Below are 15,232 nucleotides of genomic sequence, written 5' to 3'. Positions count from 1 at the left end.
TGCAGGCAAAAATATCTAGTACTGATTGTTTTAGAACAGTAAAAATTTGCATATTTAGAGTTGTGAAGATGAATTAATTCTTTGGGATTTTTTTCAGATTGGAAACTGGAAGCATGTAACGGTGTTGTTTCTGCATTCTAATAAGCTTGAATTTCTCCCTGAAGAAATGGGTGATATGCAGAAATTAAAAGTCATCAATCTGAGCGATAATAGGTTTGTGAATGCCTTTATTCAAGTAGGAGATGTATTAAATACAATAGTAGTGTAGAGGCATTTTTCTGAATATATTATGCTGTCTTTCCTTATCTCATGCACAGCTTAGAAGCTGACTGAGATGCATGTCTTTAATGTATTATTGTTGTGTTCTGGCCCTTGCTGTTCCATTGTATTAAGCTGTCTTTATTATTTGGCACATAGTACCTGCTTTGAAGCACAGCATCAATACATTTATGATTGTTAGCATGTATTTTTCTGGGAAATTGGTTTGGTTATTTTCATAAAACATTTGATTCTTAATAGCTTCCTCTGTTGCATATGGAGGACACAAAACAGTATCACAGCACAGTGTAAAACACCTGAGTGTGCTGGGGAAGGGGAAAAAGAGGGTTGTGTTTTATTAGACCTATTCATTAAAAACTGACAAGACATTTCTCCTTGGGTATTGCCAATTGGTAGAGTTGAAATATATTGGGAGAGATAAGTCTGATTGAGCTCTCCCTGCTGTTCTGCCAATCCGGCTTCTCTATACTCCAGCTGTAGTTTGATTTATCCATTAAGGTCAGAGCTTCCATTATCCAGAGCAGCCTGTTTTCCACACATGTGTCATGGAAAAAATACATTTTTCAGGTGTAGCACTTTTTTATAATTGGCGTGCATGTCTATCGAAAGATAAAATGCTGTGGATTCAGATTAATTAATTCAGGTTAATTATCCTCAAAATTGTATTCGAGTAACCAGAGTTAAATTAAACTTCCATTGTCTTTTTTTTTAAGCTGCCTGCTAAACTGGCCAGAAGTGCGGGGTTTTTTGTTTGCTTTTTTTAATTCCAAGTGTAGCTTTGAATCCAAATGAAATGCTTTTGCCTTTCAACTGTTAATAATTATTCATTTAACTGTATTTGTATGTGTCCATTTTAAACATTTTTACAGGCTAATGCAGGATTGTTTCTTAACAATCTTAACAGTATTGATAAATGTACTTACATAAATTCTTGTTTTGATTTACAGACTGAAGAATTTGCCATTTACCTTTACAAAACTGCAACAGCTCACTGCTATGTGGTTATCAGACAATCAGGTGAACTTTTAAAAACTAAAAATAAATGATGTTGACTTTACTCCTACTGGAACTGATGAGTACAGAGCCATCTGTTAAGTAATGAGACCTGGTATTGTGTATATACTTCAGTACTTCCTTGAACCTGGTACTGTGTATGTACGCCAATACTTCCTTGCCATTACTCTCCTGAAGTAAACATCATTGAACCTACCTGTCTTTAGAGACTTTTATACCTCTAGCAAAGCTCTGTGCTGTTAGGAAATACCATTTAAGAGATGTTGAGATTTTTTTGTTCTTATTTTTCTTAATTCAGGCTTGTGTAGCCAAGAGAGTTAGTGCTTGATAAGCTAGTACTTGAATATATGGTGTGCTGTTTCTTCCACAGCTATACCACTGGGGAAACTTAAGGTGCTTTTTTTTGAGCTAGGTTTCTTGCCAAACCTTCGAACTCTGTGATTGTCCAAGTTTCAAACAGTAATGTCTGCTTGAGGCTCATGTTTTTGTTGTGTCCTGAAGCCCTCTGTACTATGCTGATTTCCTGAATGGCATTAAGGTGTACAGGGCTGCCAGAAATCCGCTAGCCTCGGACACAGTAGAATGAAAGCCCTTTTACTAATACAGTAATTTCAAGAATCTCCTGCCATTTTTTGTAAAGGGTGGGAAATAATGTGATGTCAGTATGAAGCACTGAACACAAAATTGCTTGTCTCCAGCTTCAAATGATCAAATATATCTGTGTATTCCAGATGAGCCTGCTTTGGGATAGTAATAAGTCCTAACAAGGAACTGGGTTATAATTTGAATATCCAGTGTTTGCTTTTCCCTTAAAGCTGTTATGGTATTTCAGTTCTTAGTCAAAGCCAGTCATCAGTCAAAGGCAGACATGTTAATAATTTCATTTTGTGAAAATGATTCAGAGGAGAAATGGTTTAATACAAGAGTACCCTTCAAAGTAATGGGACAGGCATGCTCTGTGATATGTAGATCATATTTACTTTTTTATATATATTCTTGTAACATATTCTTCTTTCATTTGGTTCCCAGTCTAAACCACTTATCCCTCTTCAAAAAGAAGTTGACCCTGACACACAGAAAACAGTGCTAACTAATTACATGTTCCCCCAGCAACCAAGGACCGAGGATGGTAAGAATTTTTGAAATAACCTGTCAGAATGCTCACTTTTGAAAATAATAATGGAAAGACTGTCCATCGAGTATGATTTTTCACTAGATAATGTGTAAATAAAAGTTTGAAGTAAACCTCTAAGTGAAGAAGAGTTACATCTGAAGAATCAGAACAGTAACTTAATGTGACCTACACGTTGGTAGATTCTAGGTGAAATTGTTCCAGTGAGCAAGGTGAGGAATGGACTGACTGGATCATGTTCTGCGATGCTTGCCACTGCCCAGTGTGACACCCTATTTCATTCTGGCAGAACTTAATGGTTTGGGGTGAAATTCTCCTTAGTAGGTGTCTGCTTTAGACTGACTGTTTTAACAGAATGCTAGACAAAATGTTTCCTCCATTATGAAGTACATATATTTGGGAAAGTACATGGCATTGTATGTTTTGTTTTAAAAGAAAAAAAAAACAGTCCAGAAAAAAAGCATATTGTTTACATTTACTTCAAACTGTTTTATAAAAGGTTAGGCCTGAGATAGTAAGATGTTGCCAGAAGGTTATTTCTGCACCCTTGCAAAATAGTTAGGGAAATAAGTAACATTCCATGAGTAACCCCATGAGGACTTAGAGAGTTAAATCTCTTTATTTATCCACTTTGTTCTTCTGCAGGCAAAAGGAAAAAGCTTGTACTGATTTAACAGAAATGAAGGGGTGTATTATGAGTGGAAATCATTGAACACTGACAAGCAGCAACACTTACTGTTCCATGGCACAAGTGTCTAGTACGCTGAGAGAGGAGTAATCAAAAATATTAGCAAACACAGTACATTGTTCATCACTCTTAGTGTCTTCTTATGCAGATAGTGCTTCTGCAATGCTTTTGATAGAACGTGAGAATCATAAAATCATTTGGAGATTCAATGAAGTTTTAGATTGTTCCTGAAAGCATTTTCTCCATTTGAGCTTTTTTTTAAACCCAGGTGCTAGGATTTCTTTCTGCAGGCAAGGAAAGGGCTGCATGTTTGGCTTAAATTGACAGAATACCCACCTCTGAGGTGGTTGTTCCGAATAGGTTTGAAGATCAATAGACAGTGTTTTTAAAAACTGAAATTTTTTTAATTCTTCATCAAGTTTTTTTTCATCAGGAACAGTTTCGGTGATAGTGAAGTCTATTAGAATATTTTCAGATATGTTAAAACTGTAAGTTTACCTAATAAATGCAGAGTAACAAGTGCGTTTGAGCCCTATAATTAAGTATTTTTCTATTTCAGGTATAGAAATAGTTAGTCTAAGCAATCTTGTTATTGCTAGCGAAGGATAATCATTTGCTGGGGTGGTGGTGGCAGATTTATTAGACTATTTCGCATCATAAAGTAGAAACTGGCTGATGTAACAGAAGGTGTAGAGACATGCTAGAATGAGACAGTGGGTACCTAAAATACTTTTCTGTTTCTTGTAAAATTAAGCTAGAAATGCTTTGTAAAGCTCCTATAATTTCTATAACTTCTGCAAAATCATACGTTTACCTTAAGTTTTAGATGCTTTAGGTTTTTTCAGGATTAGTACTAATTCAGGTTTTTTGACACTAAGTCGTTCTTATTCTTCCATTTTTAAATTTTCATTAAATGAAAGCAGATGAATGTTCCTAGTGCTTAATGAGACCACCTCACTGAAGTGAGGCTATATAGATCAGTATAAGTATAATTTACATGTATATATACAAATAAGTATTTCCATATTTTCATATATATGTAATATAATACTTTGCAGCAGGGAGTTCTACTGAAAATTTTCAAGTGTAAGCATTAAGCCTAGTGTCCAGCTGCGTGTATCAAGTTTTCTACTTTACAGATAGGGATTTTACTATTATGAAAATAGAGCCAAGTACATAAAGCAGTGACAGTGCAGCTATTCTTCAATTCATGGTGCTGCTAGTCTCTTATCTTTTAAGAATGCATAAACACCAATCCCATCCAAGAGAAAGAAGAGGGGATTTTTGTTTCATATAATGCACCCTATTCTTACGAGAGTCTCTTTTTATTTTTTTCAGTTATGTTCATATCTGATAATGAAAGTTTCAATCCATCTCTGTGGGAGGAACAGCGAAAACAGCGTGCTCAGGTGGCATTTGAGTGTGATGAAGACAAAGATGAGAGAGAGGCCCCGCCTCGGGTTAGTGTTGAATATTTTTTTTGTACACTTGGTGCTTCCCTCCCTTTTATCCTGGAATCCCATCCTTTTCCTGACTTTGACTGTGGATTTTGCTCGGCTGAAGAAGTCAAGTCTTCAGTTACTAGTTAAGAGTATATAACAGGATGAAGCATCATGGTCTAGGGGGGCATTTTTTGTTTTGGTTTGGATTTTTTGCCAGATCATTTAATGTGGAGCACAAGGGAAAAAATTCTCAGCTGATGTAAGGCAATGTAGGTCATAACTAGGAGGCTACCTGACTGGTAGTGACATGGAGAAAAGGTAGTGAGGAAACACTGATTAATCCTGATTTTTCTTTAAATGAGTTACAATTGCTGTAATCAATGGACACATATGGGGGGGTGAGTGATTCATAATCTTGCTGAATTTTATAAACAGGTCTCTGTCAATGCATGTAGACTCAAGCAGCGTAGCAGAGATCCTAGAATGTTTGGTGTTTTATCCTAATTCATCATCTGCTTTAAAGTTGATGTTTTAATTATGGTGTTTAATTGAATGTAGAACACTATTGCTTTTTGTTATACAGGAAGGCAACCTGAAGAGATATCCAACTCCATATCCTGATGAACTGAAGAATATGGTCAAAACAGTCCAGACAATTGTACATAGGCTAAAGGATGAAGAATCTACTGAAGATACTGCTAAGGAGTCAAAACGAGAAAGCCAGACGGTTTCTGTAAAAGATGTGGGGGTAAAGGTTAGGGATAATACTCTCTTCTGAACTTCCAAAGATCTAGAGTGTCATTGATTCCTTTTAATTCTCTTCACCCTCCCCACTAATGCTTTAGCAGAAAAATTGTGAGATTAAAGAACAGAACTTATCTCTTCTCTGTCTAAAGAAGAATGTGATAAATGTCTGGTTTGCAGTAACAATTTTCCTGTGACACTAAGAACAAAGAAAGTGACTTGGTTCACAGGAAAATGCAAACAATGGATGTGTTAAGGAGCTGGCTTCTTCGGTTTCTGAAGGATGGCATCTTTGTCTCTCTTATCCACCAGACTTCAACAATGGAATTTGGGATGATCTCTAAGCATCTTATTGCTGCTGTCACAGCTGGAGGTTTTACATGATAATTTGGAAAGGCAATCATAGCGAATTTGCACTGGAGTCTCTAACAGGCTGATGTAGCATGATAGGTGATAGCACTAGTGTTTGGTGCTGACATGTCTCACTGTAGATTTTCTTGGCCGCTTTCTTATTTAACTGGAAATTTAATGGTACAAACTGGACCCAATAAGGAAGAGAGTCAAACTGACAAAGGGAGGGACTGTAACTCTGTTATCTGCAGATTTCTCTGCATTTCGTCACTGGTGCATTTCATGCTTTATTATTTCAAAGCTCAAATTTTTCATTCCATATTTTCCCAAAATACATGATGGTTAACTCTAAATATCATATGTTACTGAAAACGTTTCAGGATGTTTTTTCTGCTAATGTTCTTAATCCTGTAGACTTCAGAAATTGCTTCACTAAAGAACAAAGCAGATGAGAGAAAGCAATATTCAGCAGGAAGCTCTGTGCAGAAGCCTACTGAACCAGAAGCTGAGCACAGCACCGCAAATTCACAGATGACTGCACTTGTTAAAACCTTGCAGAACACAAAAACAATTGTCAATGAAGACACGCTCGAGGTATGGCATTGCAATCAACATCATAGCGATCAAAGAATTGTGCTGGTGTTGTATTCAATTTGTTGCTCTGGGAGATGAAAATTTATGTTTACAATAGCAGAAAATTGCTATCCATAAGTGCTGTAAATACAGATGGTTTGCAATACAGTATCTTTCTTACTTCAGATTATATTAAGTAAAAGTTGAAGTAGCTAATAAAAAGTTCATCATGAAAGATACATGCATTTAAAGAAAACTAAAGCAAACTTGATTAAAAGTTGACCTAAGCATTAAACTGGGAAAAGACTTACACCGAGACAGAATTTTTTAGGTTTTGCTTGATTGTCAGTTTGTCATTAAATTATTGATTTTAATTGTCACTGAAGTGACAAACTCATTAGTGGAAGCAATCAAAAACTTGTATATCCAAGTGACTATGCATATTCATTTCAAATGAAAAGTGAAAGGTGAGTTTAAAAATATGTATTACTCTGTGCTTATTAGTGAGCTGTAATGAATATGACTTGGATTGTATTTACCTCTTATAGAGTCAGAAATTTTAAATTTCTAAACTCTTTGCACATCTCTGACAAACACCTTGTATTCATTCGTTTAGAATGTTTCAGACTTCTGACATTTGGGAACTTGTCACATAATCAGTTGCCAATCTCAACCTGTAAAATGCTTTTTTCATAGTTTCACAAGCAGACTATATTTGTCTGTGTTGTGCAAGCAGTGGAACATGCTTATATTGTACTTTTGCTGAAGAGACTTTGTGACAAACAGTTGCAGCTGCTGCTGGCTATTTCCCCACTAGTGTGTTCTGGCTTCTACATGCTTTCTGAAAATACTGGTTTTGACATTGTTCTTCAGTTCAAAAACGCAATTTCAGAAAATCATATTAGTTGCCTAATGATAGTGATAGCAATTCTTTGTAGCTGGCTGTATGCCAGTAAGAAAATGAGGCAGCAGTGTGTAGTCAATCAGGGATAGCAGATTCCCTACTTCCATGTAATACTCTGCTGATAACTGTTGCCGTTGAATCCAGATCACTTAAACTTTGCATGAATGTAGTTTTTTTTATTTCAGCATTGATTGCACTTGTTGTATGTCACATCCAAGTGGAAAAGCAACGTGGTAGAGGCAGTGAAGAGGTTGTCGGTTCTGATTGCAGAGAAAAACAGATGGTTTTTTATTTCTTATTTTTAATGAAGACTGTAATAGCTTGTTTGTTACATCTCAGTCAGGTTTGTCCTCCCTGCAGTTCAAAGAACTGGCCAGGTAGTTAGTGTCATGGGAAAGGTGGTGCTTCAGTAGGTTCCACACAGTAAATGTTCTGAAACTGTTAAGAAAAAGGGAACATTAACAGACTATTTTTGCAACCTGCAAAGTGAATTTTGTAGCATTTGTGGCAGAAAGCATGTTTCCTGGAAAGGGGATTCCACTTTGAGGAAGGATTGGTGGTTTGGTTTTTTTGTTCAAAATATTACTGGAAACAATTGGATTTTGAAGACGATGGGAATAGCAGGGTACTGAATCAGTTGCATGGCTGCTGTTGCAGCAATTTTGTCAGTTAATCTCCTTTGTAAGTGCACTGAGCTCCATCTTATTGTTAGGAAGTAGTGATTTCTAGCTTAAATGTATTCAGCATCACTTTTTCTCTGCCATTGTTACTGAAATCAAATAATTTTTCTTCCATTTGGAATTTACCTCAAGTGTCAATTTAAAGTTACAATCCCAAGCTACACCTACACTTTTTTTGCTAGACTGTGCAAGCTCATGCAGTCTTTTCTCAAAACATGGCTCTCCATTCCTAAGATTGTCTTGGTCATGCTACTTTATAGCTGTTTCAGTTGGAGCTCTTCTCTACAAAACCAATACCCACTTAGGGAGTTCTGGGGTGTTTGCTGCTTCAGTGATAACTTCCTGACTTGCATTCAACTGGAGGTTGTCTCCAGTGGTGGAAGAGAGGCTGCATCTGCTTGCTCCAAGTAGGTTTCAAGTTACTGGTTTGAGTGCTGTTCCCACAGAGTTCATCAGTGAAAATGCAAGTCTGCGTGTGCTGCTTCCTAAAGGTAATTCAGCAGCAAATATTACTAAATTCAATTGACTTGCTCTACAAATACACTAAACAGTTATGTTATGCCTCTGTTATGTTGCATGTTTATTTTTCCCCTTTATTGTTCAGTGAGTGACAGTTTAGATAGCATTTACTTAACCTTTAAGTAGTTCTTTAAAATGCACAACATAAACCTGTCTTTCCTCTTGCAGGAGTCAGAAGAACTCTCCTCTGATGAAGAGATGAAAATGGCAGAAATGCGACCACCGCTGATAGAAACCTCCATAAACCAACCGAAAGTGGTAGCTCTTAGCAATAACAAAAAAGGTTAGATACCATAAAATGCAATAGTAGTGTTGTGTGATTATGATGATTTCTGCGCTCAAAGTGGCTAGCTCCAATTAAATTACATAGAAGTAGATTTAATTTGTATGTTTTAAAAGAAAGAAGATCAATTCCCTAGTTAAACAATGAAAGCAGAAAAAAATTTCTGCAATTTCTTATACTTGTGTGATAGAGATAGTGTGTGATAGAGAAAACTGTGCTGACATCTAAATTTTCTTGAATCTTGTCTGTCATCAGTTTAAAAGCAAAGGGGGAAAAGAGATATGTGTGTGTTTTGTGGACTATTAGCTTTAAGATACTCTTGATACACTTAAAAAAAGGATTTGGTGGTATTTACCTTAGAAATATTCCACATTTCCGTCCTCCACAAGATTTTGTGGATGGTTGCTGTTGTAGGCAGCAAAATCACTTGTTTCAATTTCCCGGAGAAGCTCTGCTCTCTTCTTAAGGTTTAAGAAGAAACTTCTCTTGTGGGAACTCTTTCTTCAGAGTCACTTTACTCTTCTTCTTTCCTTTCACAGGAAAGTTCAGAACATTGTTTTCATTATCTAAGTTTTGTATTCTCTGAAAGATAGTTTTGGTCTGGGTAACTATTTCCTTAAGGGTAAGGAATGACGTAGGATTTAGAGAAAGCATAATTTAAAAGTTGGGGAGCAAATTGTATTTTGCTTCACAGGATGTACTAGTCCAGTACTTCCCAGGACACAAGGTTTCTCTGTCCATTAGATGTTAAAGGGTGCTATTTAGTGGGGATGAAAGAAAACCACGTAGAGGTAGCAGGAAGAGTCTGCTGAGGATCACGTGCAGTTGAAAAGATTGATGTTTATCAATGCTTTCTTTGGGTTTTTATGTCTGACTAAAGTACTAAGTCAAGACTACTTTCTAGACAAAATTTATGTTTTTGGCACCTGTAACTGTGTCTTGAAGCAAAAATTGAAATGTATGTGTTTGTACGCTAATATCAAAATCCTGGCTAGCTTGAAGTACCACAGAAATTATTTTTGTATGGATATAGTATGTAAGTATGCATATGTTACAAAAGAATCAATAGGCACAGGTGTAATGTACTCTGAAAATGTTGTCCTAAGTGGTCTGCAGAGTATGGGTATGCATTGGAGTCCAACTCTGCAGAAGAATGGGTTTCTTTCCTGTTTTTTTTTTATAGAGAGCTTAGCCAGTGATCTAGATCTTTCCAGAGTATTTGATCTAATAAATAGCTATTTAACAATGATATAATATTCAAAATCAGGAACTACGTACACTTTCAAAATCCTGCATGCAAAGCTATGTACTTCATTTTCATAGGGGCTAACAAACTTACGTAATTCAAAACTTTAAAATCATTGCAAAAACAGAAATATGACATGATAGATATTTTGAGGAAATATTGCATAATGTAGCACTAGCTTATGCCAAGGAAACTTGGAATAAAGCAACAAGTTAAATTTCATTAACAGGTGAGGGCTGTTTACATTGAGACAGTATTTTTAAAAAATAAGAACTGTTGCCAACAGTCTTTTTTAAGTTTAAATTAAGTTTGCAAAGGCTTACATTTTAGTTTCCAGTACTAAGATGTGCTGTAGAACAAGAGACAATTTCTAAATACCGTAACATACACACATTAAATAGCTATTAAACAGATGTGTCTGTAACTAAATTGGCAACTTCTCATTTCAGATGATTCAAAAGATGCTGATTCCTTATCAGATGAAGCTACCCACAATAGCAATCAAAATAACAGCAACTGTTCCTCTCCTTCTCGAATGTCAGATTCTGTTTCCTTAAATACTGATAGTAGCCAAGATATTTCTCTCTGTTCTCCAGACAAAGAAACAAATGCTGCTGTTTTATCCAAGATCAGGTTTGTAAGATACTGTATACCACTAAGCAAATATAATAGCAAAATGTTACTTAATCTTTCATATTATGTGTTCATTCCTTTAATTCATTAACTTATCATTCATGAAATAATTTAAATTTTAATGTTTTAAAATAAGGTTAAATAATGGAAGAGTTATCTTTTTTTTTTTAAAAAAAAAGGTACTGTAAAATTCAAGGGCTAATATTCATATATGCGTTTCTCATCTGTTTTAATAATAAGGTATAATAATTTCATCCTTATAATGTGTTATCCTGCAAAATACTTCAGTACATCATTTTAAAAGCTATGTTTTTACTTGCATAATTTTGAAGACCAATTTGATTACTAACATAACTGTAAAAGGCTTTTAGAAACTCATAAGAGTGGGCTTACAGGTTGCTATTCTTCTTGAGGTTTTAGTTAGAAGGTGCCATTTTTTTAAATAATTGCCAATAGAAACAAGACGTTTGTTCAAAATTGTCGTGGAGCTTGCAAGTATTTGATTAAAAAAAAAAAAGACTTAGTGTCACTGTATATTTTTTGACACTTTTAAGCTGTCTTTAATAATTCCTGTTGAATTTAAACGTCTGAAATCAGGTGACATGAATGTTGCCAAAATGAGCCCTCTGTATAGTGTATTTCTGTAATGGCAAGATAGCAAATCACAAATCTGATTGTATATTGGTGTTTGTACCATTTTGTATGCACAGTATAGTTGTGTTGCATGTTAATGATTATTTTTTCTAAAGCCGTTTTTAAAGGAATATGTTGGTTGGTTGCTTTTGGAATTTCTGCTAAGAACCATCTTTTTTTCCAGACGAGAAGATGAAAATTTGAATAATCTTTTGCAAAATGGAGATGAATTGAGCCTTACAGTAGAAGAAAAAATAAATGTGCAAGAGAAGGTTACAAATTTGTCTGAATATGAATTAAGCATTGAAGAAAGATTAGGCCTGATAGGAAAAAGTGTTGATCTAAGCACTCCTATGGAGGAGTCTCAAAAATTAGACCAAATAAACATGAATATCAATAAACTGGTTAGTGAAGTGCCAGTTCCTGTAGAAAGGTTACAAACACAGGAAATAGTTTCAGTAAAGGGCTTTTTGAATAAGAACATGAAAGAAGAAAGTCAGCACTTGGAAAATGGAAACAAGTATGCTATAAATAAAGTAAATGGGCATCCTGAAGAAGCAGTAGAATCTCCCAGTAAAGACAAACTAACGAGAAGCACTACAGTTGATGGCGATTCTGCTGAGCTGTCTGTTTCAAGGAGCACTGAAGATTTGTCCCCACAGAGAAGTGGTCCTGTGATGAAATCTCACAGCATCACGAGTATGGACACTGGTGGTCTTAAAATCTACGATATTGTCAGTGAGAATGGATCTCAACAGCCAAACTCAGTGGTGAAATCAGCATCTGATAGCGCAGATGGAAAAAACATAGTCCGAAGTAAATCTGCTACTCTTCTGTATGATCAGCCTTTGCAGGTTTTTCCTGGGTCATCGTCATCATCTGATTTAGTATCTTCTACAAAAACTGTGTTCAAGTTGGACTCAAATCACAATCCTGAAGGTGCTAATGTAGTAAGAGGATCAGTGGCAAGTGGTGCACAGATGTTCTGTGCTCCTCCCCAGTATAATATTCAGTACAGCAGCAGTGCAGCAGCAAAAGACACCTTGTGGCCCCAGAAACAAACCACCCAAGTAGAACAAGGCAGCTTACCTCCTTCACGTCTGCTTAGGTCTGACAGTGCAGAAACCCCCAGCTATGTAAAGCATTCTGCCAATATGAATTTCTCGAATCATAACAATGTCCGAGCCAGCACTGTGTATAACACTCATCAACGGATGGCTGGGAGACATAAAGATATGTGGGCTGTTCCATTGAATGATAGACTGCTCCCAGGAGCAACCAGACACACTCTCCAAAGGCAGAGCAGTGTGTCTTCTACAGCTTCTATAAATATTGGGGATACTGGACCTTCAAGGCGCACCCAGGTTCCTGAAGGGGATTATCTAACATATAGGGATTTGCATTCAATGGGAAGAGTTCCACCAGTAATGTCTGGGCAACAGAGACCTCTTTCTGCCAGGACATACAGCATTGATGGTCCAAATGTACCACGACCACAGAGTGCTCGGCCGTCAGTGAATGAAATACCAGAAAGAACTATGTCAGTTAGTGACTTCAATTACTCACGGACTAGCCCTTCAAAAAGATCAAACTCAAGGGTTAACTCAGAGCATTCTTTATTAGACCCTCCAGGAAAAACTAAAGTCCCTCATGACTGGAGGGAACAGGTGCTGCGACATATTGAGGCTAAAAAGCTTGAAAAGGTAAAAATAATAATTTTAAATTTCTCTATCTTTTTGTTACCTGTATATGGAATAGGTTAAATACTCTGTGTTTTGAATTGCTTTTAATTACCAGTACAAGTGTACTTCTGATACTACCTTAAAAAGGATAAACGTGTTTTTGATGAATATCTGAGAAACAGTCAAATGATAGACTGTAAATGAACTTTTCCACTAAAGATAAAAAAGGTTGTTGTTTTTGTCATACTTGCCAGCTTAGTCCGATTACTTTAGAATACACTAAATAATGTGACATTGACCTGCTGGACTGCAAGGCCAGGTAATTTTTATTGTAGCATACTATTCACATTATACTAAAATATTCCCTTACACTTCTTGATCTTTCTGTTCTGCCTTTTCCCCCTATTTCTTCTCTTTAAGAACAAGAAAAAGAAAATCAGTAAAATGTTTTGAAACTGTAGGTCTACAGCTTCAGTTGCTGAAGAATTCAAAAGCCATAATTAACATGTATTTGCCTCCGAGCCAGTTGTCTTTTGAAGTTGGATATCTGACAGATTGTTGAATGAATATTTATTGCTGTAAGATGAGAACACTTAAAAATCTTGTTCATTTCAGGAAATCACAGGAGGTTCTGATATAACTAGAGATGATGAACAGGATTCTTTATGTAATGTAAATGCTAGCAAGAATTTGAACTGATAGGTAATTGTTTAGCTCTACCTATCTTCAAACAATTTGAGTAGAGACTGGAAGAGTGTAATCTATGCTGACCAGCTAAACCAGTTTAAAGTGTCATCACTAAATAATGGCTAGAATGTCATTAGTCTGCTGCTTCTTTGGAGGGGAAGTGCATAAAGAAACCAAAATACATGTTGATTATGCCAGCTAGATGGATTTTCTTCTTTAATTTCTTTTGGAAGGACATAGATTGACTTGTTATTATTTTGCTAAATACTTCAATATCCTTGATAGCTAAAGAAATTTAATTGGAGATGGTTGGAAAAATTACTTCTAACTAAACTTCTTCTTTGGAAGTCCAGCTATTTGGAGGGATGGGTTTGCTTTAGTCTCTTTTAAGTTGCATAACTTCTGATTATAGAAAGGGGATGGGTTTTGTTTGTTTTTAAAGAAGCCTGCACAAAAGCTGCACCTGTTCTTCTGATCCAATTTGAGTCACGTACAACATAAAACGTTTCAGGCTTTCACAGTACTGTGCTGTACTGTGGAGACCCTTTGTCCCACGAGGCAGTCACAAACCCATCCCTAATAAAAGGTGCATTCTCTGATCTTCTGTTCTCCTGGATGCATATATCAAACTTTACGTGAAACGATGGAGAAGCAAAGATCCCAGCAGTCCCTAAATGCAGAGGGAAACAAAACTTCAGTGCGCTGCTTGTGCAGTTTGTTTATAACCCCTTCTTACACCATCTACATTTGACACATTAGGAACAGTGGTTAATAGACCAGTGGTACCTGTTCAGATACTGTAGCAGTGTAGTCACCTTTACTGAAATGACATTGATTGCCTGACTTGATTTCCTTTATATCTGTCCATACCTTCTATCATGCTTTATATGTAAACCTTAATTTTTGTTTCCTACTCGGGTGATATGGAATAGCTGCTATTGAGATCTAAGCTGTGCATCTAATTTAACAGGTCTGTTTTGTATGTGCGTTTCCTTTGTTCTGGCCTTGAAGCATTTTAAAGTAGCAGTCTGAGACTTACTTATGGGTTTAAAAGTGAATGTGTATATAATTGTCTACTTCATATTCTCTGGGATATGGCTGATTTAGAAAGAAAAACCTAAACTGTGAAAAATGTAGATATGATCTTATATGGCAGCTGGCAAATATGATAATGTGGAAATTCTAGGAATTTAGTAGATGCTTCTTTGTTCTTTTAAAATAATGGTTTCAGTATTTCTATTTGTAATTAAAAACTAGCTGGGTGGGGGGGCTTAATCTATAAACCAGACTTCTGAAATGTTTTGAAGTCTGAAAAAAATCTCAGTAATTGCAGAACTCATTTAAGGAACAAGCATTTAATGAACAAGTTCAATTGCAGAGCTCATTTAAGGAACATTTATTGGAAATTGCTTTGACAGAGCTTTTATGGATTTAAAATGGCAAGTCTTTTTTTTTTAAGCCATAAGACACAACACTGATAGAAACAGGTATACAAAATTAAGCCTTATGATGAATATTTAATTTGTATCTTCTTATTTGTGGTTATACACAATGGTGTGAGTTAATAGTATTACTTTTCTGAGTCTGATATTGAATTTAATCATATTTATTATTTCTATCCTGTGCTTATTTGGAAAGAGGGTATGATGAGGATTTGGGGGTTGGTTTTGTTGTAGCTTTGGGTTTTGTGTTTTGGTTTGGTTTTTTTCCTTTTTGCTAAGCTCCTGAAGTACTCATTTAGT

The 15,232-nt window shown here is 35.9% G+C and overlaps 1 protein-coding gene across 6 annotated transcripts in view; it reads left to right on the top strand.

Annotated features, from left to right (window-relative positions):
- ERBB2IP (erbb2 interacting protein) overlaps positions 1–15,232 on the top strand; it is a 122,799-nt gene that overhangs the window by 90,895 nt on the left and 16,672 nt on the right. For 5 of the 6 annotated variants that reach the window (XM_014964930.1, XM_014964924.1, XM_014964929.1 and 2 more), the window contains 9 exons: positions 98–213; positions 1,227–1,296; positions 2,323–2,422; positions 4,452–4,573; positions 5,139–5,309; positions 6,065–6,244; positions 8,495–8,609; positions 10,305–10,488; positions 11,306–12,824. In XM_014964930.1, coding sequence (XP_014820416.1) covers positions 98–213; positions 1,227–1,296; positions 2,323–2,422; positions 4,452–4,573; positions 5,139–5,309; positions 6,065–6,244; positions 8,495–8,609; positions 10,305–10,488; positions 11,306–12,824 — 2,577 coding nt within the window. The remainder of the gene's footprint in view (positions 1–97; positions 214–1,226; positions 1,297–2,322; positions 2,423–4,451; positions 4,574–5,138; positions 5,310–6,064; positions 6,245–8,494; positions 8,610–10,304; positions 10,489–11,305; positions 12,825–15,232) is intronic. The other variant, XM_014964928.1, reaches the window with a different exon arrangement.

This window comes from Calidris pugnax, unplaced genomic scaffold (assembly GCF_001431845.1).
Source record: "Calidris pugnax isolate Ruff unplaced genomic scaffold, ASM143184v1 scaffold273, whole genome shotgun sequence".
Classification (NCBI taxonomy): domain Eukaryota; kingdom Metazoa; phylum Chordata; class Aves; order Charadriiformes; family Scolopacidae; genus Calidris; species Calidris pugnax.
Note: the sequence above shows the minus strand (reverse complement) of the source record. Positions and strands in the feature narration are given on the sequence as shown.